Genomic DNA, 19,873 nt, shown 5'->3' on the forward strand with positions numbered 1-19,873 from the left:
CGCTGTATTTTTAGCTGTTTGAAGCTGGTATACAAAACTGAAAGTAAAAGAAAGTAAAATGTAGACCGGGAAGCATAGAAATAGTGCACATAGAACAGATATACAGCTTCTTAGACTTGCTTTCAAGTCTGGTTGGGTCATGGAAAAGTTTTAAGGTTATTTCCCATACCTGATTGATTTGTATACACTGAATTTTCTTATACAACTATTTGGTCTATTTATTGAAACATTTTTATATAAATGTAGATTGAAGTAAAGGCATTGGCGTAATTATACCTACAGTCTCGAAATGCGCAACATGGTGTGTGAAATTTGTGTGTAATTTTGGTCAGTTCTAAAAAAAAAAGTCATACAAAAAATATTTATTCACTGTCTCTTTAAGTGTTCACTGTTTCGACTACTATACATAAGAGCTAGGGGGTGGGCTTTAGCCACGAGAGCGTTTTGCAGATAACAGGACTTCTGTTCATTCAAGAGTGAGGAGGAAATGGGAGACACAGAGAAAGGATGAAAGTCTCTATCAAGAATTAAGCTGCACATACTCTATCAGAAGAATACATTTTTGATGAGGAAGTTGACTCTCAATACAGAGGGACGGAGTTATGAAAAATTCCCATCAACAATACGGGGACAGTGGCAGAGAAAACTAAGAAAATAGCGCCGACCATATCCAGACGCGTAATTTTGCCATCCTTCCGCGCCTGTTGCAGGACATTATCAGAGGAATACATGATATAAAGTAGAAGCCGAAAGGAACGAATTCTTCAGAATGTATTATGTAGGTTTTTTTAATCAGTTGTAATGCTGTGTGGTTAGGTGGTGGAAATTGTCCGAAAATGTGGGGCTGACTTTCCAAAGTTGTCGGATGCCACTTCTGTAGACTTGACCGACCATACCCACATTTGGATAATTTAGATTTTTTGGGGGGATACCTTTGAAGACAACTTTATCATACACCAGAGGGTAATGGAGTTTCGCCTCACGTTGGATACCCTATTGGTTTTTATTGTGCTTATTGGTTTGGTTTTTGGTAAGTTCAATGCATGATACAATTCTACTATTTCTTATATGTTATGCTCAATGTGTTTGACTATAAATGTGTTATCCATTGTGATGCATTTGTTTTTGGTGACACTCTCGGTCCATTAACCAATTAAATGAAATGTGGGGTTTATTTTTGCGCGCAAGCCTTCTGTGACAGACGCGCATTCACTTACACTCCTCTCGGTATAGGCCAAGTAAAAAAAATATTATGGAGTGATCTTGAATAAGAAGATAATATGACAAATTGGTGTATTTTGCTCAAAACATTGACAATTGAGAAAGTTGATTAAGACATTATAAACAATGCCCTTTGATGCGCATCCGTTTCTCAGCTAAACGCAGACGACTGGCTGTACCTATAAATGAGGAAAATATATCAGTGTACCTTTTTAAATGAGGAAAAGATATCCGTGAGGGGAAAAATGTTTAGGTCTCTGAGGCCACCTTGACAATACTTGAGCAATCACAGAAATAACTATTCAGTGATGCCACTGGGTTCGACACCACTTAAATTATGCAAACGAGTTTAAGAGAGGAAAAATGGATGGCATGGGGACCTTGGCAACATGTTGACCTCTGTTGTGACTGTGTCTTCTTGAATAACTAATGAGAGGAGATAGGGCCAGAATTCGAACAGCTGAATGTTGCAGTTGTAAGTAATACAGATAGTAACAGTATGTCCCAATCACAGTATAATTTCTTATTCGAAGTTTCACTGAGTTTTGTAACAGAAGGTGGATTGTTCTCAAGGGAACTCAGCCTGTTGATTAATACAACTAAGTTACCATAACTCGCTATCCCCATTGCATGTCCTATGGCCACAGGGAGGATTCCCGGTCGTATGCTGGTGCCAATTTAACAGGAATTACTGGGATTTTGTCATTTTCCGACAGCATGGAGTCTGGGACCCTGCCCTATACTGCTGAGCTGGCTTTTACGAGGCTGTAAACATAGGCTATGAACCCAGACCGTGACAGCATCTGCGAAAGCACTCCTTCAATGACTCTAGATGCTCCAATGCGGCCACAAGGCTACATTGAATGCACACTCATTCACAGCTTTGTCAAATCTTCCTAATTCAATGTTCCCATAACCTCAAATCGAATCAATGTCATTTTCCACCAGATTTTCCTCTCTAAGTCCAAATATAATTTTTATCCTGTGTCCATGTTAAGATGCAAGCTGTTTTCCACTGTACATATCACCTTTCAACAAAAAGTCTCCACCAACCATTCCCGCTATGCGGTGAAGGTCCATCCTGCTATCGTCCATTACTTTTTCACACCTGATAAGAGCCTTAAATGGGGGCCAGGGTTGAGTTTCAAGGTCTGGCTTCAGTTTGTCAGTAAGGTGACGTTCAATCAACCCAGTTGCTAGTTTGTCCACCCTGTTTTCAGTCTCCTGAATGACCGAATGGGAGAGGGCCATGTGTTTGCTCAGCTCCTTTTAAAGTCACTGGAAAATGGCCTCAGAACAGCTGTCAGTTTTCTCATGACTGTCCCCAAACAGGCCTTTAATGAGGCCAAAAAGCCAGGATGAAACCTTTGACGTAATTACAGTACACACATCCCAGAACAGGCCTGGGTGGAGAATGGCTTATGTTATTGGTCTAGAGTGCGTGCAGCTACAATAGAAACCACTAGCTAAGCTATGCATCTCTCTGTCATCACCATTACTCAGTGAGTCATTTCCAAAATGGTGACGTGAATAATGGAGACGTTTGATGGGTAACAGGGATCCCTCACTAGGCTACCATAGACCAGGCTTTTCCTGTTTGTCTGTTGTAAACACTGTCTAAGACGTCTGACTGTCACCAGCCCATAAAACATACAGTAGACAGAGAGCTGCATCCCCAAGTGAGGACACCAGACACCTTAATCATCTCGGTTCTGATCTAAAATCGTCACTTTGATAAGATCTAAAAAATTGTACAGACAGCGAGACACACCAGAGAGACAGACAGACAAACAGTCAGAGAGAAGACAGAGGGAGAACGTTAGGTAAGACACAGTCAGAACCCTCTCTGTCAGAGGCGTCATGCCCATAGGGCAGGGCACGTGCCCCTCAGATTATTAATATTATATTTTATTTTTGCTTTTGTTGTTTCTCTGTAATAGTACTAGCCACCTAGCAATTTTATGAAGTTGGCTTTAGCTAGCCCAGATAGGTTCTCAATCTCCCAACCTCATAACTAGCTGGCATCTTAGCTGGCATGCCTGCTGGCAAGGTTGGTAGACTTTAGAAAAGCAAGACATGACTAAATGTACTGAATAAAACTCGCATTCCTTTCAATCTTTTACCCAAGTCAGGAGTAAACAGACAGCTCAAGATGTATGCTTAGATATGCAGACAAATACACTTTTTTCCCCTTATTTTTCTTACATAGAAATAAGTATAATGATTAAGGCTGTAGATTGCAGGAAAAAGAAAAGCTGTTTCAGGTGTTTGAAAAATGCAACATTCTCCAACAAGGACCGCCCCCCAGCCATCCTCATATACTTTGTGCCCCGTTAGATTTTTGCGGTGAATGGCGCCCTTGCTCTCTGTTACCTCTCAGATAACACACACGCACACAAACACACACACACACACACTGGGGCCAAGCTTCCTTCCATCCAGGACGTCTATACCAGGCAGTGTCAGAGGAAGGCCCCAAAAATAGTCTCCAGCCACCCTAGTCATAGACTGTTCTCTCTGATCCCGCACGGCAAGTGGTACCGGAGCTTCAAGTCCAAAAGGCTCCTTTACAGCTTCTACCCCCAAGCCATTAGACTGCTGAACAGTTCATCAAATGGCTACCTGGATTATTTGCAATGACCCTGCTTTTTTTTACGCTGCTGCTACTCGCTGTTAATTATCTATTCATAGTCACTTTATCCCTACCTACATGTACTGCACATATTACCTCAATTACCTTGACTAATCTGTACCCCAACCCATTGCCTTGGTACCGGGACCCCCTCCATATAACCTCCTTATTGTTATTTTATTGTGTTACTTTCTTTTTTTACTTTAGTTTATTTAGTAAATATTTTCTTAACTTTTATTTTTCTGAGAACTGCATTGTTGGTTAAGGGCTTGCAAGTAAGCATTTCACAGTAAGGTCTACTTACATCTTTTGTATTTTCCGCATGTGACATACAATGTGATTTGATTTGACACACTAGCAGTCCCCCTCATCGCTCCTATCTTCGTCTGTTATCATGCAGATCAAAGAAACTGTCAATAACTTGGGAAGCGTTGGCATGAGCTGTAGAGTTGATCCATCACCCATAGCGTGACTCCGCTAACCAAGCATAAAGACATGTTCAAAATCTAAATCACTCACTATTAAAGACGATCATGATATTCCTCATGTGTCTGCTATTTGTCATCAGCCAAAGTCCGTTATCATAAGCGCACACTAAAATACCCATGAAGAGGCACAAAGTAATTTGAAGGTCGGACACATTCTTATTCCGAGGGCTAAAAAGAGGCACTCTAACCTGTTTGCCACTGCCAGATAGGGCTGAGGTATCCAGTTCATCCGGTCATCAAAAGAAACAAACCAAACCACAGGGGACATTTTTTTAACAGTGACTGCTGACAACACCTCTCTCCAGACTTTGAAGAGTTCCAGCGCGGCTGTCCGAAGTGAAAAGGGGCCACAGGGCCCTCAACAATACCAGCGTGGCATAAATCTGACGGGCCCCTGGGCCCCAAGTCGCAGACGGCTTAATGGCCGGGGGCATTAGTTCCAGTAGTCCAGTGGTTGTATAGACGTTGATAAAATGTTGCGTGGACGCTGACCCCTAGCGCTGGTCACGCACTAAAATGGGCAGAGAAAGAGAGGGAAAAAAAGAGAGCAAAAGTGACAATGTATGACTGTTACGGCTTTGTGTTTCTCTGTATTTTTTTTCAGTTTTACCATAAAATATATTCTATGCATTGTATTTCTATGTCCTGTTGCTGTCGGCATAGGAATATAATTAATATAATGTTCTGTCTGTCTGTCAGGAAGTCACACAAAGAGGCAGCATGTCTAGGGTAGTCAAATGGAAGACAGTTTGTTTGGTGTAGATGTGTCTGAATGCACTGTGTGTTTGCTCTGTATGCGTTTGTCCATGAGTGTATGTATGCCAATTTTATGTGGCGTTGTGTGTTTTCAAATTCAATCAATACTCTTGGTGTGTTTCAAGTTTTAATGTCACGTGCACAAGTACAGTGAAATTCCTTTCTTGCAAGCTCCAAACCCAACAATGTGGTAATCAATATCAATGTAGCACTAACAATAACATAAGGTAGAACAAAAACACACAAGAAATAGAAATAAGAAGAACACGAGAAGTAAGAAGCCATTTCCAATACCATATTTACAATGTGCAGGGATACTGGAGTGATAGAGGTAGATATGTTTTGGGATAAGGTGACTAGGCATCAGAATATATGATAAACATCGTACCAGTAGCGTGAATGATGATTGTATGTGACTGTGTGTAGAGTCAGTATAAATGTGTGTGCATGTTATGTGTGTGCTGGAGTGTCAGCATGCATAAGTGTGTAGAGCCTTCTGAGTGTGCAAAGAGAAAGTGCAAAAATAAAATACAAGGGTGAACTCAGATAGTCCGTGTAGCCATTCTGTTAGCTATTTATCAGTCTTATGTGTTTGTGTGTGTGGGGTTGTGTGTCCACCACTTCAGCCCGATATCATCCTGATGTTATCTCGTGAATTGAATAACTTTGTGAATGTGGGTTCCACTCTGACAAAGAAAATCAGAAGAATATATGGAAATCCCTGTGATCACGTTAAGGGACATTTCCCTTCTGCTTCAGTTTGATCCACCTATTGTAATGGAGGTGATGGAGGTAATTGATCATTTAAAGAGGCAGGTCATGATGAGACTGGTACCTCTTTGGTGAATTCAGTGTCTTCCTCGATTAAAGTACAGAATATCTTCACCAAATCAATGCAAACTGATATCGTTCCTCAAGATTTAAAAAAAAAATGCCAAAGTTAACCTCACTATACATCTGGGGATCCAAGATCTTTTACAAATGATCGACTAATATCTGTACTACCATGTTTTTGAGAAACTGGTGTTTGTAAAAAAAACTACACTGATATGGCTCTTTTACAACTTGTAAATAGACCTTTCTCGATGTATCCAAAGTGTTCGACATTGTTGATCATGAAATATTACTTGCTAAATTGCATTATTATTATGATTATACATATAAATGGCTACGTAATTATGTTTATGATTGAGAACAATTTGTATACGCAAATGGCCCTGCATCTACCAGTGCATCTACCATCTACTAAGATATCCTGTGGAGTTCCACAGGGTTAAATCATTGGACCTTTGTTATTCCTAATCTCCCCACTGGCACACCTCACATAGTCAATTCTCTATCAGATACAGAGGATCTATACTCTGGAATTCCTACCTTCATATTGCCAAAACATGATCATCCCTCAATAGCTTCAAGCGTAGACTAGGGCCTGATGAACCAAACAACCCAGTAGTCTCCTCCATGTAACCTAACTCTTACACTCACACACAACATGCGCACACACACATATAAAAACACATGTTTTCGGCATTCAGATTTTCATATCGTCATACCGTCCGTCTCACCCTGGAATTTACGGTATTACCTACTTAGTACACAAGGGCGCCAGAAAACACAAAAAAAGACCATTGGGCGTCTATTATCAGAATGCTAACAAAAGTAGCGCAAGTATGAGCAAATGTCCATAGAGGCTGCTAGCTACAGTTGAAGTCGGAAGTTTACATACACTTAGGTTGGAGTCATTGAAACTCGTTTTTCAACCACTCCACACATTTCTTGTTAACAAACTATAGTTTTGGCAAGTCAGTTAGGACATCTACTTTGTGCATGACCCAAGTCATTTTTCCAACATATGTTTACAGACAGATTATTTCACTTATAATTAACTGTGTCACAATTCCAGTGGGTCAGAAGTGTACATACACTAAGTTGACTGTGCCTTTAAACAACTTGGAAAATTCCAGAAAATTATGTCATGGCTTTAGACGCTTCTGACAGGCCAATTGATTAACTCAGTGCCTCTGCTTGACATCATGGGAAAATCAAAAGAAATATTGTAGACCTCCACAATTCTGGTTCATCCTTGGGAGCAATTTCCAAACGCCTGAAGGTACCCCGTTCATCTGTACAAACAATAGTACGCAAGTTTAAACACCATTGGACCACACAGTCGTCAAACCGCTCAGGAAGGAGACACGTTCTGTCTCCTAGAGATGAATGTACGTTGGTGCGAAAAGTGCAAATCAATCCCAGAACAACAGCAAAGGACCTTGTGAAGATGCTGGACGAAACCGGTACAGCAAGGAAGATGCCACTGCTCCAAAATCGCCATAAAAATGCCAGACTACCGTTTGCAACTGCACATGGGGATAAAGATCATACTTTTTTGAGAAATGTCCTCTGGTCTGATGAAACAAAAATAGAACTGTTTGGCAGTAATGACCATCGTTATGTTTGGAGGAAAAAGGGGGAGGCTTGCAAGCCAAAGAACACCAACCCAACTGTAAATGGATATATTGAAGCAACATCTCAAGTCAGGAAGTTAAAGCTTGGTCGCAAATGGGTCTTCCAAATGGACAATGACCCCAAGAATACTTCCAAAGTTGTGGTTAAAATAGCTTAAGGACCACAAAGTCAAGGTATTGGAGTGGCCATCACAAAGCCCTGACCTCAATCCTATAGAAAATTTGTGGGCAGAACTGAAAAAGCGTGTGCGAGCAAGGAAGCCTACAAACCTGACTCAGTTACACCAGCTCTGTCAGGAGGAATGGGCCAAAATTCACCCAACTTATTGTGGGAAGCTTGTGGAAGCCTACCCAAAACATTTGACCCAAGTTAAACAATTTAAAGGCAATGCTGCCAAATACTAATTGAGTGTATGTAAACTTCTGACCCACTGGGAATGTGATGAAAGAAATAAAAGCTTAAATAAATCTTTCTCTCTACTATTATTTGGACATTTCACATTGTTAAAATAAAGTGGTGATCCTAACTAACCTAAGAAAGGGCATTTTTACTAGGATTAAATGTCAGGAATTGTGAAAAACCGTATTTGACTAAGGTGTATTTAAACTTCCAACTTCAACTGTATTTGCACGTCTCTGATAACTCTATTGAAGGAAAAAAGCAGGGTTGACTTTCAATATAAACCGCGACCACTGTCAATACACAGCTGGACTCACCTGCTCCCGCTTTCTCCGGTTGTGCTATTTATAAACAAATATGTGACTGGCTCAACTGTTCTGGGGAATATGTAACCTCTTGGGGCTAGGGGGCAGAATTTTCACTTTTGGATAAAAGGCGTGCCCAATTTCAACTTCCTGCTACTCATGCCAAGAATATAAGATATGCATATTATTCATAGATTTGGATTGAAAACACTCTGAAGTTTCTAAAACTGTTTGAATCATGTCTGTGAGTATAACAGAACTTATGTAGCAGGCAAAACCCCGAGGACTAACTATTCAGATTTTGTTTTGCCTCTCTCTGTTCCCTGACTTGTCATTGCCAAGGGATATTTCTTAGGGACTGTTTTCAGTTCCTACCGCTTCCACTGGATGTCACCAGTCTTTGGAATTTGGTTGAGGTTATTCCTTTGTGCAATGAAGAAGTAGGCCAACTAGGAACTGGGTACACTTTAGTGAGTTGCGCAAGACGTGAAAAGTGGCGCTGGTTTGTTTTCATTCCTGTATTGAACACAGAAAGACCCGTCTACAATTTGATCGATTATTAACATTTAAAAATACCTAAAGTTGCATTACAAAAGTAGTTTGAACAAACTTACAGTATATTTGTATATTGGTTTTCGTGTCATAGTTTTCATATTATTATTCCAAGATGGCGTAGCAGTCAGACGTCTTTGTCCTTCGTCTTGTCATGTCCCATGTACAGTGGGGCAAAAAAGTATTTAGTCAGCCACCAATTGTGCAAGTTCTCCCACTTAAAAAGATGAGAGAGGCCTATAATTTTCATCATAGGTACACTTCAACTATGACAGACAAAATGAGAAAAAAAATCCAGAAAATCACATTGTAGGATTTTTAATGAATTTATTTTCAAATTATGGTGGAAAATAAGTAGCTTGCTAGCCCCGGTCTGCTAGCTGTCTGAATCGCCAACCAGCCCAACCACTCACTGGACCCTATGATCACTCGGCTACGCATGCCTCTCCCTAATATCAATATGCCTTGTCCATTACTGTCCTGGTTAGTGATTGTTGTCTTATTTCACTGTACAGCCTCTAGCCCTGCTCAATATGCCTTAACCTGTAGTGACACCCAGCCCGTGAACGGGACCATTATCATCATCTGACACTAATTAGCATAACGCAACGGACATAAATCTTCCTAGAAAATCTTCCTATTCATGAAAATCACAAGTGAAATATATTGGAACACAGCTTAGCCTTTTGTTAATCACCCTGTCATCTCAGATTTTCAAAATATGCTTTGGCTGAGAAATCGCCCGGAAATTGCGGTCACCACAACGCCGAAAAATATTCCAAATTAGCTCCATAATATCGACAGAAACATGGCAAACGTTGTTTAGAATCCATCCTCAAGGTGTTTTTCTAATATCTATTCGGTAATATATCCGTCGGGACAATTCCTTTTTTCTCTAGGACCGATTGGAGTAATGGCTACCTCTGTACTTTACGCGAGAATCTCTCTCGGAGCCACCATGTGACCACTTACGCAATGTGCCCCCATACGGCTATTCTTCAACAGAAATGCATAAAACGACGTCACAGTGCTGTAGACACCTTGGGGAATACGTAGAAAGCATAAACGCGTTGATGGTACATTCACAGCCATATAGGGAGTCATTGGAACGCAGCGCTTTCAAAACCTGGGGCACTTCCGGATTGGATTTTTCTCAGGCTTTCGCTTGCAACATCAGTTCTGTTATACTCACAGACAATATCTTTACAGTTTTGGAAACGTTAGAGTGTTTTCTATTGAAAGCTGCATATTCTAGCATCTTTTCCTGACAAAATATCCCGTTTAAAACGGGAACGTTTTTTTCCCAAAAATGACAATACTGCCCCTAGAGTTCCAAGAGGATATTATTAAATAAATTGTGAAAAAAATAAATAAATAAATATAAGCCCTTTTGGGTTTCAACCTCACCTGCAGGCTGTTTTTTTAAACATTTTTTTTATCGGTTCTGTTTTGTCTTATATTTGTTTTCTTTGGTGCAAATAAATACAACCTAATCATGGTCTTCTTATATGGTGTTGTATTTGGATAGTTCCCCGCTAAGTAAACTAGTTGCCAACTTAGACCCCTCTGAATGGCACTTCAAAAGTGCAAAGCATTGGCCCACTGCCATGTGTACACTCCCATCAGGAGATCTCAGTCTAATGACTTTGAGCACAGACACACTTCCTCACCTCCACTGTTGACTTTGTCATTTAACTAAACTCATACTTTCTATCTCCTGTCACTCTATTACTACTACTACTACTACTATTAGGGAATAGACTCCTAGCTAGTCTTACTTGCCAAGAACAGTAGTCTGTATGTTGTACTGGTAGTAGCTTTATCTTAGTTCCATTTCCATTAACAGCATAGTATTCAGTGGACAGTTATAATTGCTAAGCATTCTGGTGAAGGTCAGATGAAAATGTTACAAATAAACAATACATATATGGCATATGATAAAGAGGATTGGAGATGGAGTGAAGTTATCAAGCTTCTGTTTCTCTCTTCCCCCTTAGCTATTCTCTGAAGTCTAACAACAGAGATTTGGTTTTCATTAGATGAGACAATTTACTTGCGAAAAAGTGTCTATTCATTGACGGACTTGTCTGCCTGTCATGCAGCTTTGAAGCAGCTCAGGTAGTGGTTCCACAAAAGTGCAGCTAAATTTTCAAATTGACTGTCAACAACCAAAATGATATGCGTAGTAAAAGTGTGATTCCTCCCGATGTCTAATTGTCACCCGAAGCAGCTGGCAGAATTCTACAAATTGGCTGGGAGACCATTTGGTATTTCTCAGGTGCCAGACATTGCAGACTTGAGCACTTCGAAAGGCTCAGGCAATTGTTTGATGATTCATAATTTACCGTCCTCTGTTTCTCAAGGTGACTGGTTTCCTGTCAGTGTAGGGTATAATTTGTCAGCTGCTGTCATCGATTTCTTGACTTTGGCATCTGTCATTAGGATAAGTTCCTGTCAGATTTCCACTGAATATTCCTGTCGTCTCAAATAGGAATGTCAATATGGGAGAGGTAGTGAGAAGTAGGTACAGACTAGAAGGGAAGATCTTTCTCCACATAGAATTCCTCCCCTGGTTGTTTGCTCCATTTCCTGTTGTGTCCATCCCTTATCACTCTAGGACACATCCCTAGTGCCTTGTATTGCCTTCGTTTTGTAAAGCAGTATTGACAGTTTATAAGAAACTCTAAGGAGTACATCTCTAATGTGAATTTTGCAGAATGAGTTTAAAACTAGCTATGTTGCATACTTTGCCTTGTTACCTTTATTCTTTTGTTGTTCAGGCAGGCGTTAAGCGCCAAATGCACAAAGAGAGGCCTCTGACTGAGCATAGGGATGTTAGCCTGACTTAATCTGCTGCGGATAGCAGGAACAGGCTCTGCAGCCAGACATTTGATATCCCCCCTACTACACCATTCAACATATGCCTTGATAATATCCACCAAGTTCACTTTGGGCCCCTTTCCTCTTCTGTGGTGATATGTGGGGTCTGTGGGTCAGACAGGATATGAGTTAGGGGCAGTTTGTGTGTGCACACGTGTATGTCTGTGTCTTCAGTTCCGGTGGGGTCTCTAATCCAGAAGAATGTTGAGACTGTGCCACTGTGTGTAAACTGCTGCTATCTCCCCCAGCTGTGGTGGTGGGCTGGCCTCAGTGGAACCACCAAACCAGGAACTCACTCTGGGATACAGTCTCACACGCCCCAGTGATATGATACAGCTAAGCAGGGGCTCCACTGTTGCACTCACTGACAATTTATTAGTGATCTGCCTTTTACACCCCTGCCTCTACGCTAAGTAAAATTACTGCCTGTAGTCTGAAACAGACCGCTCTTTGTGAAACGTGATCGGTTGCAAAGTTGTTTTCCAGATGTCGCTGTTGTTTGGTTAATGATTATAAAGAAATAAGAAAATACTTGTTAGCATCTCTCTGAATTAGTTTTCAGTGGGATCAAATGTAGAAAGAGTTAAGCAGAGGTAAAACTTGAGGGTGGCTTGTGCATCGCTGTAGCCTTCATGCAAAGTGACAACCCCTGGAAAACTCAGCACATGAAGCATCAATATCTTGCTTATGATTCCACTCTCTATTCTCCCCATCCTCCTCCTCCTTTCCCTCTCTCATGTACAATTGACAGTGTTAGTAGGGGAGAGTGGGGCATGTTGACCCATTTCTTTTTAACATTCAGCATCACTACTTCAAGGAAAATATAGTATTATTTCTAACAAAGCTGTCTACGTATATTTCAGGATATAATCAGAATTCATGTAAACATTACTGAAAACAAAGTGGTCCCACAACTTACCCCAGGTATGGGGTAAATTGAGAATAAGGATAGGGTAAGTTGAGCCCCCTTGGGGTAACATGTTACACTTCTACTAATTTCTGTACTGAATTGTGTTTATTTCACAAACACAATCACAATAACATTTTTGGCTTTTAGGCAGTGACCCTTGCCAAGGATGTGACCTCTGGTGTCCAACATGATAGATGTTGCGGTTTCTTGAATAACTTGAACCAATAAAGCCCTAGAAAAAGGATGATGAGGTTAATTCATGGATGGGGTTGTGGTATATTGTACATCTTAAATGTATGCCTACATTCATATTCTTGCTGTTCAATATCACTTACCCACTCCAATTCGTAGGCAAGCTCTCTGCATTTGAGGCTTCTAAAGGTACGGACATGCTGGTAGTGTTTGCCGGCCGAGAGTACTTAGCACCTCTGAACAGAGTGCAGGTAATTTGCAAACCAAGTGCAAACCGATTCTACATGTCTCTGTGAACGAACAGCAGATGAACGGTAGACCGTCATTAGGTGCAATGTGTTTTCTCCTTAATACTAGAACGGCTGAGCCTCGAGGGACCCCCATTCAAGCTAGTGAGCAGTCATTCTTACTGCAACATTCTAACAATGTAATTAATAGATGTAATATTTGCTATCGCAAAAAACATAATTTGGTCATGTTTAGAATACGATTTTTTATGTTGTTCAAAGAACACAATAGTATTTGCCTTAGTTTATGTTACTGTAGGCTATATGTAAAAACAAAAACAAAACAAAAAATATATAAGTTCAAGTGTTCAATCAATTTTATCCATGGAGTGCATTTGGTACAACTTTGAAACAGAAAGCATATGTTAGAACATGGTAACAGATTATTTTTTATAATTACAAAACAAAATAAATACCCCAACCACCAATATGCACTGTCAGCAAGACGTGAGGTCAAATTATGTATACGGTAAACTAGTCTTGCTAGCTACATTTTCAGATATTACACATTTCTAATTTTGACAGAAAGTTGTTTTCATTTCAAGTGTACTGTTAGCTCACTATCAATATGTATGTATGTATGATCTTATTATTCGTATCTCAGAGCCATTTTCTTTGCTAGTTATAGCCTAATGTTAGCTAGCTAATATTGAACCTGGTTGGTTAGCTACCTGCAGATTCATGCAGGTTATGGTTCATTGTTTACCTATGTCTTGACGAAAGACTCCACTATGCAAGTAACCATTTCAATAGAATGTCACTGGGACAGCTGTTGATAGACGTAGCTAGTAAATTCGCCCTGTAAATTGTTGCCAGCAGCACAGTTGCAGTCACCAACGCGCTGGATAACATAAAAACAGCCTAACCAGCTCTGCTAGGGTGAGTAAAATGTTAATTGATCTGTTCTCTCATTTGTGTCTGGAAGTAGATAGCAAGCTATCCAACATTGGCCAGTTAGCTTTGGTACTTGACTGCTGTTGTTAGGACAGAACGCTCAGATCAACCCTTAAAGAGATGGGTGGGGCTAAAGCTTAAGAGGGTGTGAACGAATGGGTCCATTTTCTCAAAATGTGTTCTTCAAATGCAGTGTATGATATGCCATTTTGTGTCTCTGCTTTTATCCAATGTAAAAAACACTTTTTCAAATTTTGCTACATAAGACCGAATCAAGGCGTACACTTCCTCAAAATAGTCAGAAGTAATCTAAGATAACTCAAGAAATCTGTCAGTTAATTTTTCCTGAAGAGATCGTAGTCACACAATTTTATATCTAAGTAAGATGTTTGGTGCAGTATTTCTCAAGTGCAAATTTTGGCATGAAAACTGAGTTGTCTATCGTTGAATGAAAACAAACACTTCATTGAAGAAACCCTACTGTTGACCAATGACCAACAAAGGGGAGTATACTTCGGCTACTGACTTCGGCTACCGACTTCGGCTTGCCTCGAAAAAATGTGTGCACGAACAACCCTTGCTGAAGACCAAAACAAACATAACGTCACAAAATGTTTTCATAATAATATGCACAAACTGTTTGGAACTGTTTCGGATGGGAAGCATGCAGATGCCTTGAGAAGTCCCCTCTCAAAGACAGAGAGAGAGCCTCCGGTCATGATCCCTCTAGCCCCAAGAGCGAGAACGAAACACCAGAGCAATTTCCTTTCCAGAGTTGACCCTGGCTTATTTAGTCACTCACAACCAACAGAAGCTCAATTTTGAAGACCACTTTTTGTTGTACCCCGGGTCAAAGAGTAGGCGGTTGGAGAGAAAGCACCCACTCTCCGCCCCCTTCCCTCTCCCAATTTAACATAGGGAAAGGATTGCCCATTTGCAAATAAATTCCCAGGCTTTGGCGAAAGAGAAGAGGAGGAGGTGGAGGAGGGCTGCTGTAAAGCAACACACTTCAGTGTAGAGGGAGGGGAGGGCAGTCTGGTAAAAATAATTGCAGATGAGGGAGTAATAAGAATGTTGGTGGTTTTCTCTTTCTCTTTCCCCTCATGCCTCTCCTCTTGTCCTAATACCTCTGGTTGATAACCCCCTTTAAACTCTCATATGGCGGTCACTTCTATAGTAGCCACTGTACTGGAATTACAATGTGAATGGCTCCTTCCAGCCGTGGAGACTTGAAGTCAGAAGTTTTATTTGAGAGAGTTGCGGGGAAGCGGGGCTGAGTTGAAGCAGGGGGTTGATTTAGCTGTGATTTCAAATGGTAAGCCAGTGCATAGATTAATCTTCCCTTTTTAGACTTTTGAGGATTTGAGGTGCTATGTTCTGATAGGCAGCCCATGCCTGATTAAATCTCAAGTTCCTCAGGTGGAAATGAAAGAGATTTTTCACAGTGTCAAAATGTCTGACTCCGACTCAGCTAAGATGTCATCAGTGTTTTATGCTCAGGTTTGCCCCGCAGGGAGATGAAAGCAGGGTCTTCTCACATACTTTACCTCATGTGTCATAACTGCCATGAGAGTACTTTGGAGGTATGTGGAGGGGTGGTTAGCAAGCTAGCTAGTTGTGTGGGGGGATGTTTAGCAAGCTAGCTGTATCAATTAGTCTTCTGTACGTTGGTGAGTGTTGACCTCAAGGCTTTCTCATGTGCTTTATTTTCAATTATTCAATTGACCTCTAATGTCTTAGGGGGGTTGAGCCTGTTGAAATGAAGATTTGAAATTGAACTTTTTTCCCAGGTCAAACCAAGATAGAATTGCCAAATGCCTCCAGGGACCACATGTTAGTTGATGTGGTGAATTTGTGTGGTAAAAGTGTTTATCCATTATTTAATTATATTTTGACTACTAGAAAGCACAAAGAAAAGGTTTAATATGATCTTCGTTCCATTTGTGAGAAGTTACGCTAAATAGCTAGTGTCTCTTTTAAATCTTGAACAATGTTAGCCCTGTGCAAATTATTTGTCCCCCTCGGCCCGTCTTTCATCAGAATGTCAGTCAAGTCAGTACTTAAGTTATTTGTGGGAGTTGGGTGATGTGCAGATTGAGTTAACTTCCCCAGAGAAGTTGATCAATCTGCTTAGCGGGTTAAAGCCCACCAGGATAGACATTGTGAAATAAATAGTGGGGGGAGATGGCATGGAGCTGGAATCCACTATGGATGCTGGTACCGTCTCTTTTTTCAGATGACAAGGTCAAACCAATCCTCTCGCTAACTTGAAGAAGAGAAAAACGGACAGCCACAGCAGTTTTTCATTCTCCAGTATAGAATGATATTTGAAGTCTGAACAAGACTATGTTCCTGTACTAAGGCCATTGTGTTACTTTCTCTCTCTCTCAATTCACTTTATTGGCATGGGAAACATGAAATGGATGTGAAATGGATAAACAAAAGTGAAATAAACAATAAAAAGTTACAAGTAAATATTACACTCACACAAGTTCCAAAAGAATAAAGACATTTCAAATGTCGTATTATGTCTATATACATTGTTGTAGTGATGGGAAAATTCTCTCTCTCTCTCACTCAGACTTAGACTTAGATCTACTCTCCAGCTCAGAAAGGTCTGTCTAAGATTTGGAATAAAGTATTTTTTCTTGTGACTGTGCATTTATGCCTATTCACTCTAATAACATTGACACAGTCCTGATGTTTCGTGCTGATGCTGATCGTGCATCAGTTTATTAGTTTAGCATTTGTCCCTGTCATTTTGAGGCTTACCCGACGAACATGTAATACTCAAATTTACTCTCATCCTTTGCTGTTAATCAGTCACGGTAGCTTGCTGTGGAGTCTTAGTGGGTATGACAATATTGTATAGCATGTTCTTCTCATGAGGCTATTTGTATGTTTAAAAAAAAAAGTTGTAAAAAAACGATACACATAGCCCACATTGCAGTAGCCTACATTGCACTTCAAATGCTCCTCAGGTCAGTTAAGGAAACCCAAACCATTGCACATCTTTCTGCCTTTGGACTAGGGCTGTAGCGGTGACCGGATTACGCCACACCAGCAGTCATGAGTCATGACCGCAGTCAAATTCAATGTGACAGTTGAGTCACCGTAATATCCTCTTATACACTCTGGACATGCGTTGGTAGTACGCAACTTGCTAATGACGTTGCTAATGGCTTGGTACTAAGCACTCTATTGTCCCTCTAACCACTCTGACATCAATGCAAATGCAATCAAAAATCACATCAAACACTTATCATCAAAACAGAATCATGCTTTTAAAACTCACCTCACTGTGATGATCAATTTGAAGAAAGAAGTTCAACACCAGGTTAAAACTGAGTGGAAAAAGCATAGGACTATATGAGCCCAAGCTCCCCCAAAACAGAAGTGAAATAATGATTGTGTTGTTATACAATACATAGCCTAATAGCCTACAGCATATAATACATGGCAGAAAAACAAACAAAAAACTGATTTAAGATGTCTTTGGTACACAACGGGTATATAATCCAAAATGTAACAAATTCTAGTAGTAGCCTTTGAGTGTGGACTGTATTATTAGGCATACAGGATGGACTGTTACCTTGTGCTACGCTTCCTTGAGTCTGGGGGAGAATGTATAAGCCTAGGTGATGCTGTTGGTTCATTGATTGTGCAGGGCGGCTCACAGAGTTAGCCTATCATTATAGTGAGTTTGTACTTGATTTTGAATAGCCTAGTAATAGGGCCTTTTTATATTTTCATAATGAATAGGCTGTCATATTACCGTTAGCTACAGAATATCTCACCACTGTGTGTTTCCTTCGCTTCTCTTCTCTCTCCTCTTCATTCCTTTCTTGAGAGAGGGGCTGTCAACAGTTTAATGAAATATGTTTAGTTGTGACAACATGTTACTTTTGATGTTCCTGAACAGATTTCACTTGGTTTCCCAAATTAAGCACAGTTAGCTGCAGGAACAGGTTTGGCGAGCCCATGTCATACAGAGTTTGGATGGAATATCACCTGCCGCGCAGAGAGAGGCTGCATGTTCCTCAAACAGTGGTTGATTCATGGGGTGAAATATTCAAATTATGATCAAGTTTATTGGTCGCGTACACAGATTGGCAGATGTTATTGCAGGTGCAGCAAAATGCTTGTGTTTCTAGCTCCAATAGTGCAGTAATACCTTGCAATAATAATCATTAAAAAACTATACACATATAATCCAGAAACAATCCAAATAAAGAAAGTACATACGGATGATATGCCTTTTTCCCTTGACCCTTTTCCTGCCCATTGTCATGTTCTGACCTTAGTTCCTTTGTTTTGTCTTTGTTTTAGTATGGTCAGGGCGTGAGTTGGGGTGGGCAGTCTGTTTGTTTTGTCTTTGTTTTAGTATGGTCAGGGCGTGAGTTGGGGTGGGCAGTCTGTTTGTTTTGTCTTTGTTTTAGTATGGTCAGGGCGTGAGTTGGGGTGGGCAGTCTGTTTGTTTTGTCTTTGTTTTAGTATGGTCAGGCGTGAGTTGGGGTGGGCAGTCTGTTTGTTTTGTCTTTGTTTTAGTATGGTCAGGGCGTGAGTTGGGGTGGGCAGTCTGTTTGTTTTGTCTTTGTTTTAGTATGGTCAGGCGTGAGTTGGGGTGGGCAGTCTGTTTGTTTTGTCTTTGTTTTAGTATGGTCAGGGCGTGAGTTGGGGTGGGCAGTCTGTTTGTTTTGTCTTTGTTTTAGTATGGTCAGGGCGTGAGTTGGGGTGGGCAGTCTGTTTGTTTTGTCTTTGTTTTAGTATGGTCAGGGCGTGAGTTGGGGTGGGCAGTCTGTTTGTTTTGTCTTTGTTTTAGTATGGTCAGGGCGTGAGTTGGGGTGGGCAGTCTGTTTGTTTTGTCTTTGTTTTAGTATGGTCAGGGCGTGAGTTGGGGTGGGCAGTCTGTTTGTTTTGTCTTTGTTTTAGTATGGTCAGGGCGTGAGTTGGGGTGGGCAGTCTGTTTGTTTTGTCTTTGTTTTAGTATGGTCAGGGCGTGAGTTGGGGTGGGCAGTCTGTTTGTTTTGTCTTTGTTTTAGTATGGTCAGGGCGTGAGTTGGGGTGGGCAGTCTGTTTGTTTTGTCTTTGTTTTAGTATGGTCAGGGCGTGAGTTGGGGTGGGCAGTCTGTTTGTTTTGTCTTTGTTTTAGTATGGTCAGGGCGTGAGTTGGGGTGGGCAGTCTGTTTGTTTTGTCTTTGTTTTAGTATGGTCAGGGCGTGAGTTGGGGTGGGCAGTCTGTTTGTTTTGTCTTTGTTTTAGTATGGTCAGGGGCGTGAGTTGGGGTGGGCAGTCTGTTTGTTTTGTCTTTGTTTTAGTATGGTCAGGGCGTGAGTTGGGGTGGGCAGTCTGTTTGTTTTGTCTTTGTTTTAGTATGGTCAGGGCGTGAGTTGGGGTGGGCAGTCTGTTTGTTTTGTCTTTGTTTTAGTATGGTCAGGGCGTGAGTTGGGGTGGGCAGTCTGTTTGTTTTGTCTTTGTTTTAGTATGGTCAGGGCGTGAGTTGGGGTGGGCAGTCTGTTTTTCTAGGTTGGTTTTGAGTTTGGCCTGGTATGGTTCTCAATCAGAGGCAGGTGTCGTTAGTTGTCTCTGATTGAGAATCATACTTAGGTAGCTTTTTTTCGCCTGTGTTTCGTGGGTGTTTATTTTCTGTTTTTGTGTGTATTCACTAGACAGGATTGTTTCGTTTGTTCGTTCTTCCTAGTTGTTATTTTGTTTAGTGTTCAGTTTTGATTAAATTAAAAATCATCACCTTCTTCCACCGACGACGGACGTTACACCCATTTGATAATGGGCCATTCTAAATCAAAATAAATGTTACATATTAGTAAAGACAAGATTAAATTGAGGATAGTCTGATTGGTGGAAATATGATCACTTGATGAGAGAACAGA

The 19,873-nt window shown here is 40.8% G+C and overlaps 1 protein-coding gene across 2 annotated transcripts in view; it reads left to right on the top strand.

The window, feature by feature from the left end:
* Positions 1–457: 457 nt before the first annotated feature.
* LOC115136013 (roundabout homolog 2-like) overlaps positions 458–19,873 on the top strand; it is a 122,235-nt gene continuing 102,819 nt past the window's right edge. For both annotated transcript variants that reach the window (XM_029671338.2, XM_065023755.1), the window contains exon 1: positions 458–1,030. In XM_029671338.2, the coding sequence (XP_029527198.2) occupies positions 967–1,030 (64 nt within the window). In that variant the 5' untranslated portion in view covers positions 458–966. The remainder of the gene's footprint in view (positions 1,031–19,873) is intronic.

The sequence above is a fragment of the Oncorhynchus nerka genome, linkage group LG10 (assembly GCF_034236695.1).
Source record: "Oncorhynchus nerka isolate Pitt River linkage group LG10, Oner_Uvic_2.0, whole genome shotgun sequence".
In the NCBI taxonomy this organism is placed as follows: domain Eukaryota; kingdom Metazoa; phylum Chordata; class Actinopteri; order Salmoniformes; family Salmonidae; genus Oncorhynchus; species Oncorhynchus nerka.